At 39.6% G+C, this 25,118-nt stretch overlaps 1 protein-coding gene across 2 annotated transcripts in view; it reads left to right on the top strand.

Moving 5' to 3' along the window:
- The first annotated feature begins 4,134 nt into the window (after positions 1 to 4,134).
- LOC148344484 (tetratricopeptide repeat protein 28-like) overlaps positions 4,135 to 25,118 on the top strand; it is a 183,603-nt gene continuing 162,619 nt past the window's right edge. For both annotated transcript variants that reach the window (XM_088298645.1, XM_088298637.1), the window contains exons 1-2: positions 4,135 to 4,476; positions 6,742 to 7,041. In XM_088298645.1, coding sequence (XP_088154771.1) covers positions 4,447 to 4,476; positions 6,742 to 7,041 — 330 coding nt within the window. In that variant the 5' untranslated portion in view covers positions 4,135 to 4,446. The remainder of the gene's footprint in view (positions 4,477 to 6,741; positions 7,042 to 25,118) is intronic.

Genomic DNA, 25,118 nt, shown 5'->3' with positions numbered 1-25,118 from the left:
AATGATATTGATGATCTTATCCTCTCCTGGTGCAGCCAGAGCCCATATATACTTGCCTCTGCGATGGGCTCGGCAAAGGAGGCCCACTTGTGGACCAATCAGCTTGGCATTCTTCTACAAGCCACGCCCCCTCCAGGACATACAGTCAAACTGTGGATGAATATCCTCTGATTTCGTCTAGATTTCCAAACAAATATACAAAGGATGATTATACCGGTACGTGACTTGTGAAATTTCTTTCAAATCCCCCAAATTTCTTTTGGTCTTGGCTATGTGAAATGCAAAACATACGCAGAGAAAATTAGGATAATGTTTTTAAGAAACTCATTCCGAATGTAAATGCATTTTATTGATTTCTTTTTACTGATCCCCCGCACGGGTATTTTTTTATTGTATTCATTCATTTTTTTACATCCTGATGTCATCGTCCTGTATGGCTACATAAATGTTCCAAAAAATGATTACAAAATATATAAATCCTAATAATTGCAAAATCCACAATCGTGACATAAAACTATGCAATTTGGACAAAAACAGAGGAAAAACAGGACAACCCGGTCCGTCGACGATATATTGCCATTCGTCCACATTCTACAAAACGAATTGGATTTACATAATCGTTGGCCTGTTGAACGCCCTTGAAACCCGCCGAGGACAGTTTCACACGCTGTTCTCGTCGCGAGGGTCTCCCCTCTAAAGGAGTTGCGCACAGTCACCGTGCACCACCATTACCAAAAGAGTCGACACTATTTTAGCTCTGATTCTCGACTGCCAAAAGGAGCGCAACAGTGTCGGGGAGCAGCCACAAAGCTGAACAATCCGGCGGGCTTGGGGCGCTCAGTGCGGTCGCGTCTATTAAAAGACCACCAGGACGAACGTATACGATGTGACCAAGCATGCAGTCCACTATACTTTATGAAGCCTTTTAGATGTATTGCACTGTACAAATACTTATCACATTCTCTACCAAATTCATACATTTGCTCACTAACAAAGGAATTAAAAGTCCACTTTTGTGTAAATTAGTGTAGCAGACAGAATATCAATCAAACTTACATAAAAATATAAAAGTTATACATTTTTTCTTGAGTAAAATAAGTATAGTATTTGTACAGTCCACTCCGACCAAGTGGTAATTTTGGCCCCAACAGAATGGTAGGTGCTAATGTTTTTCTACAGAACAACTCATCAGTAAGTAATTTTCATACTATTACATTTAATACAATCTTGCTGTTCCCGAAAGGTCCATCATTCCAAGAAGCCCGAGGGCAGCTTTGTGTTGGTCAGTGAACAACTGACTCACATTATGCTTGGGAGAAAGTTCTACAGTCAAATAAAGCCAAAGTTGAGCAGGGTAATAACCGCATTGAGGGGCTAATGAACAGAGCTACGTGTAAAATCTGAATACTGTGCTGAGAAGGCTATTAAGGAGAGGCACAAGTATACTGAGGTAAAGGTGCTCCCACGTCAGTCTTCATATCTCAACCCAACAGAGAACCGGTGGAGAGAGCTGAAGTTTCTTGGCTGCCTTTTGGAAATTCAGATGAGTGGGCCAAAATCCTTCCAGAGCCGTGTGCAATCCTGGTGACCAACCATGATGTTTCCAACAAAGTTTTATCTACAAAGTGCTTATACAATACAACTTTACTTATATAGCACATTTCACAACAGCTGGAGCTTATAACTTATATTTTAGGCATACATGAAGTTGAAATACTTAGGAAGTGGACAAGCATGCTCCGCCGCAATGCCCACCCCCAATGTTTTTTTTTTCTTTTTCAAATCACTCCTACATAATTAAAAACAATTACACTGTGCACACTTTGAGACGGTTCACTGAGATAATGAGAAATGGCAGTAATTGAAAAAATATTTGCTTCAATTCAAAGCTGTACTTTCTATCATGTAGAAGGAGGAATCATCCACATCTGCAAAGAAAAGCACGCCCACTGTGACTTTTCATCCTCATGAGACCGCAAAGGTTTGTTTTGCAGCGCCCCCAGCTGGTGAAAGGCTGCCACGGCATACAGATTGAGCTCATATGAGCCAAATTTGTTTAAAACTTTACCCAGTTTCTAATTTAGAAAACAGAGCTCATTATCCTGCAAATTCTCAGTCAAAATTACACTTTCAAAAACGTTTTTACAAAACAAATAATACAATAACTCAGAACAATGTACAGCATACACAAATGGCAAGATGTCGCCTGACGCGATCGCGATTGTATTCGACTGTGAATATTTGACACTCTTTATTTTGCTTGGCATCATTTGCTGGAACTTCACAGTCACAATATTTTATCAAACTAATTGGACTTAAAAATGTCTCATCAACGTCTTCATTCCTAAATGTGGGCATCACATTTTATTACCAAAACAAGCAGTGTTGTATCTTCAATTTGAAGGAGTCTTAGTCCAGTGACAACTAAAACTCTTGATCTAAAGAACATTCACAAAACTAGGCTACATTTTTTATGCATGAAGAGATTTTCACTATGTTTTGACATTAAGAACTCTTATTATAGCTGTGTCCGTATTGGATGGCTACATCCTTTGGAGGCTTCATTTAAAGGCAGCCCCAATTAGGCACATTCAAAAGCAGCCCACAAACAGGGCCTTCTCCTTTTTTTTTTTGTAGGGCACATCATAACGGTCTGCCCTTGGTAGAATTTCAATACACAGACAAAAAGTTAAAATTGGTATTACTCATTTGATCATGTTGAACTCTGTGTGACTGTTAAACTCAAAATGCATCCATTCCCTCTACCGCTTGTCCTCATTAGGGTCAGAACTGAGCTGGCAGGGTACATCCCAAACCACGAGTACCTAAGTCTGGTCCTCGAGAGCGCCTATTCAGCCTGTTTTGCATGTTTCCGTCCTCCAACACACCTGATTCGAATGATCAGGACCGTTATCAGGCTTTCACAAAGCTTGCTGATGAGATGATCATGTTGGAGGAAGGAAATATGGAAAAACAGCCTGAATAGGGGCTCTTGAGAATTGGACTTAAGCACCCCTGTCCTAAACGGATTAGTGTATGTCAATTGCGGGGAACATTGCTCAAACAACCATTCACACTAACATTAACGCCTATGACCAAGTTCGAGTCTCCAATTGACCTACAATGCATTTATCTCATAAAGCCGAAGTCATACCTGAAGAAAATGCATACGAGCTCAGGTTGAATTTTTACACAAGAAATTTGGAGTAGAGGTGCTAACAACTATTTCAACGTCTCTCAAAATGTATATTCATCATTACATATCAAAGATCGTCAATCAGACAGAGGAATTGTCAATTTACAGAGAGTGCCATCTCATTTGAAATTAGCTCTGCTGTTTATCAGCTGTGGGTATTTGCTACTGGGGACGAGGACTTCACTTAATCCACTTCTTGAGGACACCGCTATCACATCAGTTTTAGAAACCATCATTATCATTTAATTATGCAATACAAAAGCACACATCTACATGTACATCATCTGGAGCAGATCGGAGCCAATATTTGCATTATGAATGCTAATAAATGAATAAAAGATATCGTACTCACCAGGGCTGCTGATTAGTAAAAGTATAAATTTCTGTAGAATCAAACATGTGTTTTCATTGTCGAGGTTGGTTTTAACAAGTTTTGTGGCGAAATTTTACTGCCTGGCGAATGTCTCATCACCATCTTAGTTCTCACGCTGGAGGATAATTTTGCACGCCCCACTTCCTAAATTTGGATGCCAAGAGTCTCTTAGTATTTGACTGTACAGTAATTGCATCAGTATATTGTTAAAATATGCCCTTTGGGCAGATAAAGTGTTAAGTGTGAGACAAAGCACCAAAAGGAGGAGTTCCAAAGTCAGGAGGTTAGAGCTGGAAAACACATGCCACAGCTTTGCAAGCTCCTGATTTTTTTCCCAGCATCTTTTTTTTTTTTTTTATTAAATTGAACGTTACACGCGGTCATTGTGCAAAGTGGTGAAATCCTTAACAACAAATAACTGGCACTTAAAAAATCAAATAAAAAGAAAAGAAAAGCAGGTGGGCAATGGCCCCTCGCCCCTGCAGGACGCAGTAGCGCCTCTGTTTGCGTATAAAATGAATAATTAAATGTAATTTAAAAAATGTCTCTTTACCAAACACCTACTAAAGCGGCGGCTGTGAGCTCTTAAAGTCGTGACTGAGGTTGCCACCTCACAGCGTTCTGAAGTCGTCCTCTATGGCAACAGCAGGAAGAGGAAAAAAAGGAAAACATTTGACAACATGGCGCACATTCCCTGAGAAAACTTTATGCTGAAAGCCACTCACGCGTCTATTTTTGTGGACTTTACCGACTATCGACTGGGAAGTGGACGTTGCTGGTTTTCAGAACTTCTTCTTATTGCACGAAAAGTCGATTTTAAAAATAATAAAAGCCGAGGAGCAGTGTGATGGGTTGAGAGCAAAGAACCGAAGCCAGGATGGAGAAACAAGCGACTTTGAAAGAAAAGGTAAAATAGATGAAAACAACTTGAATGGACGCACACAAGAACTTGGCTCTCGTCTTTGTTGTGTTCACGTCATTGTCCGTACAAAACTTTTTTTCTAATCTCGCGGCCAGCACCGGAAATGACCATTTGTGCACAAACCTCCGTCAAAACCTATTTATTGATTTTCCAGTCGTGCATGGTGCGTACGTGCGTGCGCGCGTGTGTGGTCTCGCTCGTGTGGTCACACAATAACTAAATGTGCGTTTGGATAACACGAGGAAGAGTACGAATTTGATCCAAACACCAATTGTTTTGCTTTATTGCAAAATGCAAAGGAGCTGCACTAGTCTTGATTTGTCACATTTAAAACTTTCCATATTTGTGATTGTAATCCAATCCAATATGTGCTTGTGGAGCGTCGACACTGCTAGAATATGTTTGAGCCCCTCGAGCATTCTTATTATGAAGGAATCTGCGTGCCAACTCACCAAAATACTACACTTTCATCATGACTTTGATTTGTTCGTTCTCCTTAATCAGTAAACTCAGCTGGCAGGATTCTTAAATTGATGTGTGGCTGTGTTTTTGTTAATTATTTTTTCATTTTTCTTAATTATTATTCTTATCTTTGAGCAAGCCTTTAAATGGCCGAATGCCAGAAATGTCAGCTGTGGCGTGGATGTTATTGTTTATATTACTAACAGATAAGATGGCATTTCTGCTGCAGCGATTTCAAAATGAAATGTAACGCCGAATAATTTTCGAGTTTCTTTTTAAATAAATGTCATTTTCTTTTTTTTTTACATTTTTAATGTATTTATTTTACTTCAGTACTAGATTTCATTGTGTTTTCAGGTGTGGTTTATACAGTATATTAAATGATAAGGACAAAACATCATAGTGGGGGAGCTTTTTTTTGGGCCATATAAATGAAAAGAATGGCCAAAAATTTCATGAAAAGTGCCACTTCATTATTGCTTTACATTTCCTCACCACTCAAAGCTTGTGTGCCTGCTTGTGTTCTATTCTGTCGGCCTCTGGAAGTAATTACCGAGCCTGCCCATATCCCAGAATTCAGTTTGAGGAGGAGGTGTGGTGAGAAGGAGGTGGAAGGGGAGGCCGGCCCAATAACATGCAACTAGAGATGACTTTCAAGTCAGTATTGCTGTACATAGTGAGACATCTTTTCTTAATAGATAAACGGATTCCTTTTTTAGACCCATTTGTCACGTTTGTCTTCCGGACGGTTATTATGGCAACTTCATAAGAATGGAAGCAGCAGCTTGTTCGTTTTTTTTTTTTTTTTTGTCAGACTCTCCAAGGTTGAACCCAACAAATCTGATGTGTTATACAAAAATATTCATTTTGTTTTAAATATGAGACCAAGAGAAAAACAATCCTTCCATGATCAAATATGTGGGTTATTTAGTTGGGCTTGTCTCACTTAACTCATTTGTCACTTTATCATATTCGTGCGAGCCAAGTTAATGCTGCAGTCGTTTAACCTTCATACAGTCGCATTAGGCCAAGCCATTTGGCTCGTGTCAGTGTTTTTGTTTTTTTATGGCACTTTTGCACACTGACATTGACTATGAACTGAAAGTGCATCGACTAAATCGCACTGAGCAGTTGCATTCACAAGCTAATGAGAACCAATACAAATGCTTGAACAAAAATGCAGCTTTTATAAAGATGTTCATTTTTCATGCAGGGTAGTTATTAATTTAACAATGTGCTTGTTATTGTGAATGTACAGTAGTTTGCAGTGGTTTGGATGTGCACTGTATCAAAAGGGAGGTGTTTCTGTTTTGGTAATCTTATGGAGACAAAACTAAATTATTCTTGGAGAATTCAATAATAAAAGCTGGACATTCCAACTGTTAACATGCAGGTTAAATGAAAACTCTAACGGTGTCTTCGAAGGTGTGGATATGACTGTGAATGTATTTTTGTCAGTACAGTGTGTGCCTTGCGATCGACTGTCAGCTTCAAACTCATCTTTGACCCCGAATAAGGATCAGCATTACAGAAATTGGACGGATGGATGGAAACATGATGGAATGCGTTGACTCTGCCCTAGAATAAAAAAAAATGTTACAGTGGCACATAGACGACATAGGGAGAACATGCAAAGGAAGGCCGAACCTCCGGCCTCAGAACTGTGAGGGGGATGTGTAAATCATGTTGCCGCCACACATGCATACAGATTGCCTCGATTGCCTTTGAGCGCTATCAGACACCTTCGGTAAATCGCCTGACGTTCGTCTTCTCATTCCATCCCCAAAGGTTTCAACCTCCGGCTCTCGGACAGCGGGCCGACCTGCGCGCCGTGCCTCAGTAGACAACGGGACCACGTGCGGTCTCAGCAAAGCCGGGTTCATGGAGAAAGTGCAACTCAGCAATGAGGCGTGCCAGCGGGGGGACTTTGAGGCGGCCATTGAGTTGTATGGCGAAGCCTTGCAAGCTGACCAACAAAACTGTATCCTGTACAGTAAGCGGTCGGCCGCGCTCCTCAAACTGGGCCAACACCAGGCAGCTCTGGACGATGCAGAAAAAGCTCGTGAGCTCAACCCTAAATGGCCTAAGGTAAGAGTGGCTCGGTATTGATGCACTGCACTAGCGCATTAACATTTTATGGAGAAGACTTTCTATCTGTGATTACTGTTGGGCTGTAGCCAGAGAATATCAGTAATATAATAATCGAATCCAATGATTCTCAAAATCTACAATGCTCCACTTTTTGGGGGTGACTGATATAGCGTGAGTTCACTCCATAAGTATTTAGTAAGATGACATGGATTTTTTTTAATTCTGAATTCGTTCAAGAAAAGAATCAAAGTAATGTCAAAGGTATAGTCTGAATCTTCTTTTTCAAATTCTAGTTTATGTTATGATCACTCAAAAAAAGTTGAGTAAATATAATTATATCTCTCGATTAAAATCTAAGTGTTAGGTTGTGCAGTTGAGTGTTTGTGTTATTCTGCATAAAAAGAATACGTCAAAAGTTGCCCTTGACTGTTTTGGCTGAACTTTTTCCATTGTGTTCGGAGAAAGTGCAACTACATAAGCGGTATTATTTTTAGTGTAAATTTATTACATTACGCAACATTACACAATGGATTATGATCAAAATCATCATCAGATGAAGAATACGACTAAAATGATTTGCGAAGGGCATCAAAGATATACTATTCATAAACGTTGCGTGTTTTACCCTGAGTAATTTGTAGTTTTTTCCTAGTTTTTGTGTCTTTGCTTGTCATGTTTCAAATGTTTCTGTCAGTAACGTTTGTTACAAGTTCACGGATGAAACTGTCACCACATTGGCATTCCTCCTGTCCAGCAAATTGTCCAAAGAATTACCACAGCTATTCAACATTTTGGCTTCCCATCTGCGGTCGAGCCCACACAGTGAGAAGTATTGTAGTGAATGACCTCCGAAAGCACAAAATCAGCTAAAACGTAACGCAGCGTGTCAAAAATCATTTTAAATATTGCAAAGAAGACTAAACGACTACATTCAAAAGCTTTACTACTCCGTGACTGTCCTGCTAGTCATCAGTAGCCTACAAACTTTTTGGAGTTCTTCACTCTGATCTTGTCCGAACCATGTGCACTTCTAACCTGTGATAGATTTCACATCAGTCCCAGCCCAATTCCTCACAGTGAGCGCGATTTCATCGATTACATGAGTTAGCGTGGAGAGAGGCTTTTGTCTTTCCACGCAGAGATTGATGAGAACGTGGTGGAGTGATATTGACGCTAATTTGTCACCACGGTGATGCATCTTGTCTCTTTTTTGGTCTGAGGTCCGGTCACGTATCTTCAGCTGCTCAGGTAGGTTTTCTTCTAATGGTACTGCAGCAAAACTGTCACTTTGTATTTGGCCCAATGATTTTGGGGGGGACGTGCATCATCATTCACTGACATATATGAGTGTGTAACATCTTCGCTCCTGTTGTCAGTTTGCTGGAAGGACACCTTTTTCACTTGGGTGATATTTCACGATCTATTCAGTCCTGTCACATTGAAGTAAAATTGAATCGCTTCCACAATCATGCTCTTTGTGGTTCTTTGTATGCTGTCCAAGTACAAAGCAGTCTTTGTGGTGTGACTGGGGAAGGTTTGCCTTAATCTCGACAGTGTTATCCTCCTCTTATTGGATTTGTTTAAATCTCTCGGGTAAGTTTGCTGTTGCGGCCTCACTGTCAATGCTTGGCCTCGCCATTATGTTTTCATTTTGCCCGCAAGGCGAACAGATTTATTCATGCGGCTTTTCAAAAATGAGGCTTTTTGGTTAATTTTCCTTGAAACACCACTAGGGGGCAGTGTTACCAAATAGGACGTTTGTTGTTCAACGTTTTGATGTGTGCAGAAGTAATTGGCATTCAAAGCAATTTGATTTTAGAACTTTTTTTTTCCAAGCAAAAAGTAAATCACACACTCTTTTCAACAAGAGGACATAAATGATTGTAATGGACTCTTCCCAAAGCACATTGGTTGAACATTTTCTTTAATGTGGAATAATTTTCAAGATTTGAATAAAATGTTATTTCAGTCCAGTGCAGAATAGTGTGTATGTATGTACTATACCCAAAAATAAATAAATGTATTGTTGTGGGTGTGGAGAAAGGCTTCATAGTGTCGGTTTGATGTTCATCCATCCCTCATCGTCGGAGCAATACCATTCATCTGATTGTGAGGCTTGTTGGATGTAGAAACAAGGATTAAAGTGTGGTGGCATTCAGATCTTGTATAAGTACATAATATCATCAATCATACCTTCCTATGACTGGGCTTCTGGATTGGCCTGTCAAGTGTTGACAGCCATGGTTCTGCTGCCCCAGGCACCAGTGAGCAGCCCACCCTCCCAAAGAAGGCTGAGAGGCGTGAAGGAACCCCCCCCCCCCCAACACACACACACACACACACACACACACTCCACCCGCCCCATCCAACGTGTCAGCTCGCACGGCTGTGAGTGCCAACAAACACATTTTGAAAGAAGAAAGAGAATGTGCAGTTTAATGGCCCAAGACAGCTTTAGGCCTTTTGTACCTCACCCTGGTTTTTGAATATAAAATGCTTAAATGAGAGCAAAATGGTGTGTCATTTCACAGAAGAGGGGCATGTCTGTTTGCATTTTGTCTTACTGAGTCACATGTGGGAGGAGAAAATCCATTTATGTCTGTTTCTTTTTGCATGTTCAATTTATTACCCCCACCAAGTAGATTACGGTTCCTAGACTGGTTTCCCCCAAACTTGCGGGGTGCGGCTTGGCCTGAGGAAACACACTTTTTGAGTACGTTTGCACAAACCATTTTTCTTTTGAGATTGTCAATTTGACGCGCTGATGAATGAGAAGGGTCAAATGTAAAATGCATACCAGGCTAGTGGTTGGCAATGGCACGTTCATACGTGCAACTGCTTGTCCACATGGGTCTTATACCAAACCATCTTTTGAACATCAATTTTACTTTTTGCTTTAGGTCACTTCCTAAGTGAAAAAAAAACAAATAGTACACCACACTACAGGATAATCACTTGCAATGATATTTTAGAAATTCTGCGAATCGGGCCTTTGCTCACTTTGATTATAAGGGAGGGAAAATAGAAAACCTTTGCCTGAATTTTGGTAGTTGCACAACATTTTGGCATCCCAAGTGGAAAATATGTGATCAATTAATCGATTAATTTTTAATAGTGTTATTGTGTTGCGTAATCTCTCTGTGACTGCTCTAAACTCTTGTTTTATCGCATGTGTCACATTCAACAGAATAAGGCTGTCGATAGTTTAAGTTGAACCAAAGTGGACGTCTTTGGGAATGCAGCGTAACTTCTAATCACTGACAAGTTGGTCTTTAAATCGCAAACTCGTCGAGACTGAATCCTGACTTCCAGACGAGTTTGAAGTGAAAAACGTATTGTTTGTATCAAACTTTAGCCATTACTTTTTGACAGATGCGTTGTACTCTTTTGTTGTGCTTTGTACTCAGGGGGTGTTTTGGGATTCTTTGTTGGCCCATCACACCTTGAGCATTTTTTTCAGGCGAGTGACTGGGAGGACAATAACTTTCTCTCGATTGATGCCTTGCCTGTTCGGCTTCTCCATCTGGTCCCTCCTCCTCCTCTCCTCCTCACCGCTGCTGTTTCACTGGCATGTTAAATAAACAAGGCTTTCTGCTATCACTCCTGTGCTCCAGCCTGAGAGCTGACAAGAGAGTTCCCTTCGAGCCAAAAAGACGAGTGGCACTGCAGCACTGAGAGGCCAGCATTTGCATATCTTCTGATTATAGCCTATGATGGTTCCTATCGAGGGTATTCTTTCTCCTTGTCAGAAGCGTCTACTCAGAGTGATAGTTGAAGTCCTGCAAATTTCCCAGATGATGCCATTTACTGTATGTCTAGCTTTTTTTTTCCAAGCAAAAAAAAAAAAAGCCCATTTTTGAGCAAGAGGCCCTGGTTTGACTGAGACAATGAGTATACGAAAAAGGTCATGGTGCGTGGCATGCAGAGCGGGGATGTAATTACAGCTGCAGAATATCCAGCAATTGTGTGAGGATGCTGAAATGCTGATGAGACTTTAAAACTCCTTTTACACAAATGCTGGGTGATGACTCTGGTTTTTGCTGTTAATGTCCAGAAAGTTGCAAAAGAGGCTAATCTTTTACTTTTTGCTGCATTAGAGCAGTTTTTGTCTGTTACTGACATTTTTTTGCCACATACACAAAAGAGTATTTAGCAGCAGAACATCATTTGAAATGAATGCGTGAACTACAATTTTGATCCTGTCTCATAGTGAGCTGAAACAGCTTGGTGTTGGCCATTATGAACACCTCGAATTTTTTTTTTTTTTTTCTTGCTGAAACTCAGTGATTTTGTAATGGCGACCTTTTGTGATGCAAAGTAATTCAGTCCTCATCCTTCCCACCATGGACAGGACTAACAGCTGGTACAGATGTCATTAATGTGAATATGGTGGTGGCCAGGGATGGGTGAGTTGATACCAAAATATCGATATTTCGATCCTGACTCCTCGATTTTACGTATCCATCTCTAAGGTAAAATATAAATATTTACAATAAATGTATTTTATTTTTTTATCTCTATTTCTTTTTCTTTTTTTCTGCTTACAAACGACACTTTACTTCCGCCTTCTGCACACACGTAAGTACCTGTGGAGCGAAAGACAAGTCTGATTTGGAGCTATTTTGAAAACTGTTCATCCGACAGTGCAGTGCACAAAGAGTTAATGGAGAAAAGTGCTGCAAAAGCCGAGAGAAACACTAGAGAAAGTAAAGTGGCGTTTATGCAGATAGGGCATTTGCGATAAATGCAAAAATATGAATTGGTGAAGTCAAAACTGACCTGACTAAAGTTTTGTTCTTTTTCATAAAAAGAAAAATCTAAATAATTCAAAGCTCAATTGTAATTCTTTTTAGTACATCATGGAGACAAAGGTTCAAGTTGAATTGAACAAAGCATGAAATAAATAAACGGGTGTATCACGCTTGCATAGTATAGTTTGTCAGATTGGAGTTTCCATAGCGTGACATCATTGGCCACTGCTAACAGCCAATCAGAATTGTTTTACATACTGCAATTGATAGCTCAAAATTAATTAAAAGCATATCCAAAAAGCACAATGATGCTTAATTCTTTGCAAAATATTCGCTGCTTTTTACTTTTTGAATAATAATAACAATAATAATAATAATAATAATAATTATTATACAATTTTTTTTGCATTTTATTTTATGAAGCCATGTCAGTGATTGGTGTCTCAAACAATAATTTCTCATCAATGAAAATCTATAACCTTTGAGTGAATTGTGTATTGTATTGAAAAAAGCAATCCAAACGCTTGGATAAGAAGCGGAATGGGCAATCCATTCAAATTTGCTGCTTAACGTTTCCAGTGATTCAAAAATTGTGAATGTGGTAATTGGTTTAGAAAACAGCTTTGCTTCTAAGTGTGGTATTAAACTGCCCTCTTGTTTAAATTATGTGATGAAATGAATGTTGTGCTCCTGAATTTGATATGCGTTACGAGACTCAATGACTGTAATAATGCTACAAAAATATGAAGGAAAACTTCTTATATTACTTTGTTGCTTTCTCATTGTAATCTATTACTGAGTTACTTTTGTAATGCGTGACCCCAACACTGGCTACAATTGAATTGTTCACTTGGATGTTTAATTTCACACTTGATGGGTATGCTGGCCCTTCAGAGAACCAATTACTCTTGTACATGCATTTAAAAAGTCAAATTCCCAGAAATATTTCCCCTGTAAGAAGTGTTAGGCGGCAGTTTCTCAGGGCTGAGTCTGGATTTTTGAGAGCAAGACAATCTAACGTTATTGCTATTGGTGGGTCGACATGTCTGGTTTTAATGCGGAAATAACTAAAAGACCATTCTGGGTGGCAAAGATAGGTGCTCACCTTAGGTTTATTTGTTAGGATGATTTTTTTTTTTTCTTCATGGCTTCCGTTGTTCAAAGCATGTCCCCGCTGGGGTGTCTTAAATGTGCTAACAACGTGGCTGCAAACAGAGTGGAACTTGTTTACAAAAGCAGTGAATGTTGCCACTTGTGATTTAGTCTCTATATTTAGTGATTTTTCTGTCGGCTTTTGCAGCTACTGAACCCCCCGCTAAGAATTAGATCACATGAGCAGAAGCATTTCCATATTCACATTTTCCATAAGCTGAGATAAGAGTAATTCAGGCAATAATGCTTAGAATGACCAAAGAATGTGCTAATTTGTAAGTTGCAAAAACATTGATTTATTGATTTATTGGAAACCTTTGAGGTAGATATGTGCGTTCCTGCTCCAAATATTTTGAGCTTGCCTCACCTGCGGAGTTCCACATGAGCTAAAAGTTTGAGACCTGGAGCGGGTGCAGAGTGACTCTTACGTTTTCATGTGGAGCAGGAAATCCTGCAGTTTGATAGTTAATTTTATTACGTTAAATTGTTGAACATTTAAAATGTTCATCTATTAAGGATCAAGTTCACATTCTTGTTTTTTTACGAGAGGGAATTTTATTTACATTTTTTTACAATGCTGGCTAGTGGGCGGAGCCAGCTCACAAAAATAGAGAGTTTTCTGCATCTTTTTTTTTTTTAAATAAACATGGGCAAAGTAATCATTGGAATCTTATTATAGCTTCTCCATTCCTTTTTTTGTGTGTCAAATACTTTAAGAATAATTTAGCTTTGGGATCCAGAAGACCAGAGAAATCCTTGTTTTTCTGTTATTATGCTCCACAAAAATACTTTGGATTTTGCAGAGGCTGTGGAAAAGCAAAATCAGATCATTTTTACAGTTGAATGAATATAGCATATTATCACATTTTCAATTAATCCTTAAAAAATGTCTTCATCTCTTTAAGGCAGCGAGCACCGTTTGCATCCTGAGCTGGATTAAAATCTTTGAAATATCATCATTTGTCCAAACATTTCCTAATGAAGACAATATGCATCCCCTGCTGTTGGGTCATTCCAAAGTCTTGGCTTCAGATTCTCCTCTACTGCAATGCTGTTTTCCGCTGTAGCTCACCACCGAGAGATTCGAGTCATGAACCACTAATGAGAGGGTTCCATTTTGCTTCCACTCATCCGAGGTTTGAACTAATGAACAAATTAAATGAATGGCATTTAATTACAGGCCGGAGTGAGCGGGACGGACAGAAGGTTGGCGCTAGCAGGCACAAACCTGAAATTATTTGTCTGGAAAATGGTGAAATGAGCGGGAGCAGTTAAACGCCATCTTTTTTCCTTTTGGAAATGCCAACATTCAACATGTACGGTTGAAGGGAAAGTGACCACACACAAGTCTGTTGTTTTGATTTGAACACACTTCCCTGACACAGCTGTTTCAGTTAAAACACAAACGAGAAGAAACTAATCCTGACTTGTCATATTTAATAAGGCGGCCCTTATTTTACATTCCGTGAGACCTTTAGAAGTTAGGATTTATTCAGAATAAAAAGTCAGCTCCAAGCCTTGTGTCTGAAATGCATACAGACAATACAATGCAATAATAGCATTTACATGAACCGGATAGATGCAATTTGCACTTCATTTCAATCTATTATCAGACATGCTACAATTTCCTTATCTAGTTGACATTTACCCAAATTGCCTTTGCGCCATGTCTGATACATTGTCACTGTGTAAGGTTCTGTAGCTTGGGCACAACATGCACAAGATGCCTGTAATATTGAATTTATAACCAGAATTACATTTCATTAGACATTTCTTTCCCCTCGTTTTCTTCACTTTAGTTGAGCGAGTCCTACGAGTCCACATTCCACTTAGAACGAGATTTCTCTGTGTTGGGAGCCAAGTGGTTTTTCCTTTCTGCCACCCAGGCACTCCACCAAATTGTAGCCTCTCACAAAATGGAATTCCTTCACATGAAAGAACAGGAATACTCCCACCAAAAATAAAAATACGCCAAGTTTCTTCTTAGTTTTTCTTTTTTGTAACCTGTGTGATTTGTAGATGAAACAATGTTGACAAAGAAAAGACTCGCACAGTTGGATGACGTGATGCTCTTCATTGCACATGTGCTCACTGACCTTTCCCCTCAAAGCTATGCGTATCTAGACTGTGCTGGGGATGTGCATGACTCGGAGCTCGGGGTGGGGGGGCGGACGTCACGTAACGGCTGATGTCATACTGATGTTAACCTTTCAGGCCCACAAATACCTGCTTGTCAGCTTGCACATGTATCATTACAAAGATCTATGATGGATCCAAATGTAGTGAATGTCAGCATGAAAACATCAAAGAAAAACTACTGTTATTTATTTATTTCAAGTTTCACATTCTGCGCTCAAATAATGGCATGAACAAACACAAACTGACAGGCACACATGCTCTGTGTGGCTGTGTTGTATTAGGAGGCAATATCATACGAAAACTGAAACGAGCCCGAGTGAAGAACATTGTACGTGGGATCAGCTGTGGGGACGGTGTTTGGGAAACGAGGGGGGTTGATAAATCCAATATACTATATTTATACAGCATACAAGTATTTAGAAACAACACAGCCGATCGTTCAGTTTAGTGGAAAAAGGGTAGAGGAAAAGATTTCAAAACAACAGGGTTGACCAAGTGCTCTAGAATTAATTGTGTAATAAAAATGAGGTACGTATACGGCTGCTGCTTGTCCTCGAGGGCTTATCTAAAAGTGTCTTTTTGTGTATATCTGGGATTAATGTGTTTTGATCCTCATAATGTACTCTGGAGATGCTTTACCAAGCAACCGTTGTTGCAGGGGTTGCCCATGATGAATACAAAAGTGCTGCACTTTACTTTGCCCATGTTTAAAAAATGAGATTGGAGCAGTCATTTTGTTGTGTTTATTTTAGACCCGTTTTGATACAATTTTCTTCAACAATGGCCTTCTATAACGAGTTATGCACCTGATTACAATACGTTTGGTGCACTGTACACTTGTATTTCCAATTGTTTTACGAAAAACATCGTCAGGGTCCTTTTTATGAGTCAATTATATCATTTGTACGACCAGCATTTGTTGGATGTATTCAAGTAATGTAACTCTACTGTACCTTTCATCAAATTATTCGTTTTTGAAATCTTTCTTTAGGGGCATGTCAATTTGCGGATGAATAATTGCAACACTTAAATGCAGAGGTCTCTTAATCCCAAAAGAAATTCCAAATATTTTGTAATCACTTCACGCAAGGGGCTCTCAATTGTGTTAAAGAATGTCTGCAACCTTGGAATGCTTCTCCCTCCCCCCCAGTGGATACATCAAATGAGCATCAGCTTGATAGCTTTTAGCTCGCTATTCTGTGGCAAGGAATGTCAAAGGGCTGAGAGAATCAGATCTCATTGCAATTCTCGTAGCATAACAGCCCGCTCCTGCGAGTGAAATCAGCCCTCTAAAGCCTGAGGAAATGAGCTAAACAATTGCACCCTGCTCTTAGCGTCCAACCCCTGAAGTTGCACAGATGCTCGGTTCATTTGGCTGCCTCATATTCTCTTGGCCCCTCCCACCGGGGGTGGGGGGGGGGGGGGGGCTTTGCAATAGTCAGGCTCAAGACCTGGATGCTTTCAGAATTAGCACAGATGGCAGGGAGGAAGAACTCCCGTTCGAGAAATAATGTTGAGCAGAGAGCAAACTGCAAGGCAACCCATTAGAATACGCTTGGCAATGAATCGAAGAGATTTTAGAACTGTTCACCTCTGGACTTTTGATGACTCGCACACACTCATGTTTCTTTGTGCGGAAGCCAGGGAAACACTGACTACGTTGAACCACAGATGTTTCATTGCGTCGTTCTTTGTGGTGTGTTTCAAACGGCACCTATCCATGACGTAAGCGCCCTCCCTCAAATGAGTCATATGCCCTGGTTTCTCACAAAGGTAACGTATTGAGTGGCTTTTCCGCTTCCTGATTGGGGTCACTGGAAAGAACTTTCGATTGAAACTCACTTGCAACATCTCCCGGTCTCATTCGTTTGTTTTTGACACACTTGCGTGCTATTTCAGTGGCTAGAAATGTGATGGAGCCGAGGGAATGGAAAGTTCTCCTAAAAAATATTGCATCATGTCACCCGTGCGACATAACCTACTTCTTATCAGTCCCTATTTTTTCAAGTCCATTTTTTTAGATCGGTGGTGCCTGGTGTCAGTGGTACAAAAAGCAGCATTGTGACTATAAAAGGCGCTCTTTATGCACATATTAATAACATTATTTACTACTCATCAAGAAATGTGTGTGTGTGTGTGTGGGGGGGGGGCTACAAGGCAAAATACATCAATGTAAAATGCCAGTGCACATTAATAGCACACATTTATTTACTATGCTGCTAAAATCCATCATTGTTTCAGTCAGAGGCAATCAATTGATACATGAAGAAAAATGCGTCTTATTTGTCAGCGTTGCTCATGTGGAACCAGAACAAGAACGTGGATTGTAATCAGGCTTTGGTTTAAGCATGACCTAATTTTATCTCTCAAGTGTGTGCGGCCTGGCCACAATGTTTGTGTAATTACTGAATTAACAAGCGTGTCGTATAAGATTAATGATAAATGATTTCCTAATAAATATTGGATGTTTTGGTGGGAAAGTGGAACAAATATCCAATGTGCACAATATTATATTAGCTTGTTTCTGTGATAGCCACAAATCTTTGCAACTCGTGGAAAGCAATTTAATAGTCAAATTGTGCGCAATGAATAATGAAGCTTCATGTCCAAATAGTTTTGTTTCCAGGTTATATTAAAGTGTACTGGAGTGTTTCATTGAGCACATGACTTGTTTTTAGGTTGATACATTGTTCAAATGTGTCCATTTCACACAGGAATTGTACAAGAATAGCAACGGTAGATGTCTGCAATGAGACATTACATTTGCTGAAAACAAAGAATGCTTCTCAAGTTCCTGTCAATGTGTCATCCTTGTGGAGCGAATATTCACAAATTAAACATGTATTCTTTTGTTTTTCAATCATTACCTTCAAAGACATATTTTGGACTCTTTTAATTGGCAAAAAGATTTAATTATGATTTCACTTTTAATCGGGTAGTTCTCAGAAAGTCTGCTCCAGGGGTGTGACATGAGAGCCCAAAAATCAACTTGAAAAATGATATATGTTTAAAATCAGGGGTGCCCAAACCAGCCTGATTTAGATGTCTCCCTCATCCAACACATCTGATTCAAATGACCAGCTCATCAGCAAGCTCTGGGAAGACTGAGAATGTGCCTGATCATTTGAATCAGGTGTATTGGAATTAGAAACAGGTAGACATCTGAAACAGGCTGGAAAGGGGCTCTTGAGGACTGGACTTGGGCACCCCTGTTTTAAATCAAACCTTCCTGCAGCGTGCTCTGAATAAACAAAGATAAAAGTTCACTCAGCCCGTTGTCCACAAGTGATTGTTGAATGTTGTAGTCTACTCGGTTGTTTCATGGTGACGCACTTGGTAGCTCGGCACCGGGCAGTAAGCACATGAGTAAAGAAAAATATTTTTAAATGGATTATATTTTCACTTGAACACCATCACTACTTTCTTTCAACGATATTCATTTTCAAAATAAATGCTCAATTGTCCGGAGAAAATTACTCTGAATGGTGAACAATGGCAGTCGTGTTACAGAAAACACCCACAAATGATCAGTGTTCGCTTTGCAAAATACATAATGCCTGCAGCTGAACTGTGCGTCTTTCAAAGCCTGCTGACTCAATACACTAAAGAAATAGTGTGTGCAACTAGCGTGAAATAATGTATCAATCTACATTGATCAATCTATACACGTGTTGCCAATAAAAAGGACCCCATGTTTGTCACGTATCTTACTCAAGCATCGAAGTATACTGAAAAAATAGTTTAAAAAAATACTAAGATCGTGTTTTGTAGGGAACCCACTTTCGATTAAACGCAACTTAAATGTCGTTCTGATGGAAGTATATAGTAGGGCAGTGCAATTAATCGAAATTCAATTACAATTGCGACTATGACACTCAACGATTTTATATATATATATATATATATATATATATATATATATATATATATATATTCAAGCGTGAGAAATTGGTAATTGTCCAAAACAAGAGGAGTTTCGGTGACTCTGTGCTATTTTGAATTCCAATTGCAGAATACAGTAGTAGCTCAGTCCATCATACTTTTTAAATACCTTTACACCTCATTTCTCTTATCATTTTTGTTTTGGCGTTGCTCAACTGCGCTTGTCGACTCCATAATGAAGTCTCTGGTGGGAGGAGCCAACATGTAACAGACGGTTAACGATATTGCACATAAAGAATTGAGAAACACACAGTGCGTCTGTGTGAAGCTTTTAAATACTTGCATAGTCAGATGTATTTGAACAGCAAATCGTATGTTTCAAGGCTCGAATTAAGTGGTTTCGCATTGCAGTTTGTGAGGCAAATTAGCACATGTTCTTGCGCTTACAATTCTTGCTCATAAAAGTTTGTGAAAATTAATAAAGTGCAAAAACATTAAAAAAAAAAAAAAAACGATAGAGCTTCGGATCCTGGCATCCTGCATCCCACAATGCCCTGCGCCAAAAACAAGATTTTTTTTGGGGGGGAAGGGTATAAAATGAGGAACCACCAAACTTTGACAATGCTAGAGAGGGAGCAAAATTACGGGCAAGCATTCTGCAGGCTACCAAAAGAAGAACAAATGAAGTCAGAGGGCCTGCGTTCGGGAGCCGACTCCTCCGGCTCTCGGGTCGCTCTCCAGTTGCCGAGTTGCCGCAAGCGGGTGCGCCCGTTCAGCAAGGCTGAGATGCGCCTGTGGCAGCATTCTGGAGAGTGCTGCATTAACAACTAAGTGCTTCACTTGTGTTTGGACACATCGATCGATGCATGACAACTTGAGGCACATTCCCGACCAGATCCGTCAAGAGTATACGCGGCAAAAGAATTATACTGCATTCTTGCAATTTAGAAGACTCCTTATATAGCTCTCAGTTTGAGTGTCTAATGAATTATTTTGGAAACAAACACAGTTGGAAAGCAACTGAAGTTTGTTTGTTCGTTTGGCACCATTCACTAAATGCCTTACTGGTGTTTTGGGTTGTTTTATGTGTGCAGATGTCATGCAGGAGATGATTGTTATCAATTGCCAAGTCACCATTTTTCCTGGCAGTCACTTTTTTCTTTCACTTGGGTGGTTGAAAACAATTTGTATGCTAATTGTTCTGTGCTAAATATTTTCTAGTGGTAAAAGACATCGCAGAAGCTCAGTTAAGAAAAAAACGACGAGACAGTGAATAGCTGAGGTGGAAATGATAGACTTGGAATGGGAAAATAAAATAAAGAAGAATGTGTGGATTTGAGATGCTGCTGGCCTCATAACGCCATTTATGGACTGCACTTGTGCATTTTGGCAAAATAAAGACTACATCAGTACTTATGAAATTGCATTGTTATAAAACAATGCACTGTATATACTGTATTGATATGACTTGCCATACCCGGAAATGTGTTCAACTGAGCGTGATGTTTCTCTTCCATGTCAGCTGTATATTTTCTCGGGTTCCACAGAGAAGCACAATTGTTATGTTTTTTTAAGTTGTCTCACGTGTTGCACAGGATGACATTAATTCCAGATAATTTAAGGGTGGTAATACTTGACACCCATCTCCAGGGGGCCGCAAGAATGAATGCTTGCAATTAAGCGTAGGGAGGGGGATTGCATCCTGGCTGGAGTTAGTGTTTATCTTTGATTAGAGTTTTTCAGTAGTGTCTACAAGATAGCTGTGTCGTCAAAATGTGTGAAAGGTGGAGAGAATAGACTCAAGGAAGAAGAATTTCCATGCTGGATTTTTTGCAGTTACTCGATGCCGCCACAATATAATTGGAGCAGACATCACGTGGACTTACAGAGCTGCAGAGGCCAGTCAAAACTGGGGCGAGACACCTTAACAAGGTTTTAAAAGAGAAAGAGCTCACACAGGCACTCACACCAAATTTGGCTTCTAGCTCACGGGAGGATAGCAGTTGGAAGCACTTTGTTTCTAATCAATAACCTTTATTGTAACAGCAGCTGTGCCACTCCGCTCATCAAATGATCGCTCAAATCCATTTGTCATTTGTCACAACAAATGACAATGGGTGAAAACAAAAAAATCACATTTGGAATTGAGGCGTTTTCATGTGACTTACCTTTACTGGATGCCAGAATATCTGGGAAATATTCTGTTTTTAAGTAATAATACAGGTTTTTATTCCAACGTGAGTGAGTTTCCTGTTGTGTCATTTTGCATGTGTGAACTAGCAAATGTCAAATTCAGGCCGTGACCCTCATTGGAGCTAGAACGCTGGGAAATTGGAATCTAACAATGTGTTGAGAAACAGGAAAGTAGTTCGGAAGTTTGTCAACAAAGCTCGGAAGTGACCTCTTACTTGTCAGGGTCACATTTGTAGTTGCGATAGTTCAAACAAATCCGTTTTTGACTTTTTTTCACCCCATATTGCCGATAACATATAGGGGCAATTATTTTGAAGATAAACGTATTTGCTGGTGAGCGAAGTTTGTCACATCTTTTTGTGATCATAGTATTTTGAGGCACACGCTAAAGGAAGCGATCAATGTGTCATCATGATGATGTCATCCAAAGGAGTCCAATCGAAATAGAAGCGCGTGTTGAAGACAGATTTACAGTCAAAGCAACAATTGGACGTCATAAAGTGCATATATTCAGTTTTCGGAGTCCCACGCCTTGAGCTAGCATGTTTTGATTGCACAGTTAATATCCAGTGAGCACAGTGAGATGTAAAAGTGTTTATCGCATATTATCATAGTTTATATCTCCGGCTAGGCAAACTGTTTACAGATACACAGGGCTCTGTGCATCATAATGAAATATGTATCGAGGATCAGAATCTTCCTAATTACTTCCGCACTTTTCATCGAGCAATAAAACGAATAAATTACACATTTACCCTAAGCATTGGTCTGTTTATTTATGATGCAGTCTCATTTCAATTTCATCTCTGTCTATACTTCATGTAATTGCACATTCACATCCGCTGCAGGGCCGTGCACGTTCCCCAGGGCAACACTTACGGCACAGCCCATTCCTTCATGCCATATGGGACTATACCTTACCTATATGTTATGTTTTTAAATGACTCTGAAAAACTAAAAGCATGCACCTTGTTGCTGGTCCGCTGCTAAGAAAAGGCAAGTAAATCCTCACTTAGTCCTTGGCACACTTAGCAGTATGCCAAGGCATGATTAAAGAAGATGCTTATGGGACTGTGCGGAACTCTCCAGGGAATTGAAAAATCTTTTTGTGTGACCCGTTTGACTGAATAAATAAGGTTGTTTAAAAAAAAATGGCACAGGATAGAGGACAGTCTGTAGAGGTCAAAATAACCTCACTGCTGGAACGGCTGCAATAACCACAACAGCACTGCTCGGCTGCTTCACACACACACACACGCACCCCCACACACACACATGGATAAAGTAATACAATGAGAGTCAATGTCTGTCCTTTAAGGCAATCTACGCTAAGCAGTAATTATTGTTCCCTAAAGGAACTAATGATACCTTTTCTCAGCCAAAAAGGTGCAAGAATTGTGTTAAGTTGTAAAGTCAAACATCAATGGTACAAATGCAGAACGCTTGAAAGAACCACCCCAGTGATAACCCTACACTTAATGTCACACAACAGTAAAATTTACAGGCTCCCCAAAATACAATGACCTGCTCGGTATTTGTGACTGTTGTTTTTTTTACGAGTGCAAATTATACAATTCAGAATTCAGGGCCAAATATAGAAGTGTAGTTGTCATCGTTGTCTTCATAGTAGTATTTATTTTTTGTCATTGGAACAGAATGTTAGAAAAATATTACTTCAAAATGGCCTCCTCGTTTTTTTCACAGTAACTGTTTGACACTAGGATGGCTGATGTGATTTTTTTCCCACCTAAATAGATCCTTCGGCACACCACAACATATTGGGTTTGCCTGTGATAACAATAGCGAAGTAACGGATTATTTTCACTTCACTGGATTAAGTTTTACAAGGTGAAGGTAGGGTCCCGATAACATCCCAGATCTTGCCAGCGTTCCTCTCAGCGGACTTTGCGGATGAGGCAGGCTACTCTCCTGGCTGGTCACTGGTTTAGGTTTAATTTATAAAGTGCCAGCTCTCAATGGACTAATGTTTTCGCTTTGTGTCCACCAAATTTGACTCGCAAACTGCCTCCTGATAACCACGCTGACTAGTTACATCATGGACAACTTCTTTTCATGTACCCTTGCTACAAAGCAAAAATGAGAATTCCTGACTGTGTGCATCTGGATATTGTTGTGACATTGTTCCCTCATTGCATCTCGTCAACGATAAGTCCTGCTGCAACAAAATGATCAGCGGGAGCTGTAATAAACGGCTCCCACTAAAGTTAGTCATGCATTTTTGCATCCTTTGTAAATTTTTCAAGGGTTTTGCGTCCTACACAAAGAGCTTTAAAAAGTACCAACATACAAAAGGTTAGGGCTCCAAATGTGTGTTTCCTTTTATTGGAAAGTATTACTCCTCTTTACTTGAAAATGTGGCCAACATTTTTTTTTTCTGGAAGGCATGAAATTCCACATTATTCTGTCATTTCTTTATTTGTCAGTCAATCATCTCATTATGGCATTATAAAATGATATGGGCTGGACTTAGTTGTGGTTAAAATTCTTTCAATTTAAAGTCAGTATTTCAGCACTTATATTTATATCCTACATGCACGAATGCTAACCACTTGCTAACTCAGCGTAAACTCTTTTTCAGTTGAGTCTAGGCGATAGCATTGTTTGCAGACTGCAAAGAGGTCTCTTCTATGATAATTTTCAGCCAATCGCGATATAGAAGAAGATCCTGTTGTGTAGCTCCGGATGGCCAACAGGTTTAGTGATTTATTATTTTTTTTTCTTGCCGCAAGAAAAATTTACAAGATGTTCAAAATTCTTTTGCAACAAGGAAAGTAAATACAGGCGAAGATCTGGCGCACATTTGCGACCTTGAACGAACCATGATTAACACTGAGATAAATGCTACATTCGCTGCCTTCAAACACACTCGCAATCGTTGAACTTATTTTTAACATGGACAAACAGATCAGCATGCACACTTATGCATTACATTAATGATAAATAAAATAGCCAACAAATCAAAAGGTTCACACACTATCCTTTTTTTGTCATTGCAAATGATTAAGATGATGATGTCCTACCCTCAGGCATGTGCCACAATTGTACTTTTTGTGTTGTTGTTTTTTTGACCCTTTGAGAGACACCTAAACCGAGCAAGTGACAAACACCACTGGGTTAGTTGAGCTTGCACAACCCAAAAGTGCTGCTTTAACACATCCACACCACCCATATAATATTAGCAACAGTAAATGCACATAGGGAAAATAAAAACATACTTTAGCGCTTAATAATAATTTGCAGACACTTCATCATGGCTTCAATCTAAAATTATCGAGCTAAAGAAGGCAAAAGTGTTTTATGTGGAATTTATGCCTCACAAGTGGAGTTGCCAGATTGTTGTGTATGCGCGGTAAGTATATTTAAGCCATAATACAATATTTGTGGATGAAGTGAAATGTGGTAACTGTGCATAATGTAGTTTTAATTTGAGCTTGCTTGACCAAAAGTGTTTTTTTCCCCAGTGTTCTTCCCGTGGCATTGACTGCTTTATCTTGCATTCAACATAGTATGTTTGTGGCTATTTTCATTTTGTGCAATCATCGACAGTTTTTGTATTTCCTTTGAAATGAGAATAGGATGCATAAATACTTGCTCTGTTGAAACTAAATATTTTCCAAATTTTTGTAGGTGCATTTCGATTGGCTAAGATGCGGCAGAATGGTTTCTTTTAATACACGAGCCCAGGTCTTTTCTCAAGCAGGAAGATATGAAGGTTTTCATTCTCACATATCAGACAGGTTATATTAGATGTGTCGTCCGAATGAAGAGTCTCACTTTGGAGTTGAGGGGACGGGTCACAGTTGGTGATAAAGGGCACAGATGAGGACGGATGCTTTCAGTGTGCAAAGTGACTGTTAGCGAGTCTTTAAGACGAAGGCTCATATTCCACACATCCTCAAGGGGGCCGAGGAGAAAACTGGATTGGGATCAACGCTG

Source organism: Idiotropiscis lumnitzeri, chromosome 1, assembly GCF_059441095.1.
Source record: "Idiotropiscis lumnitzeri isolate Australia: NSW breed Sydney's pygmy pipehorse chromosome 1, RoL_Ilum_1.0, whole genome shotgun sequence".
Lineage (NCBI taxonomy): Eukaryota > Metazoa > Chordata > Actinopteri > Syngnathiformes > Syngnathidae > Idiotropiscis > Idiotropiscis lumnitzeri.
Note: the sequence above shows the minus strand (reverse complement) of the source record. Positions and strands in the feature narration are given on the sequence as shown.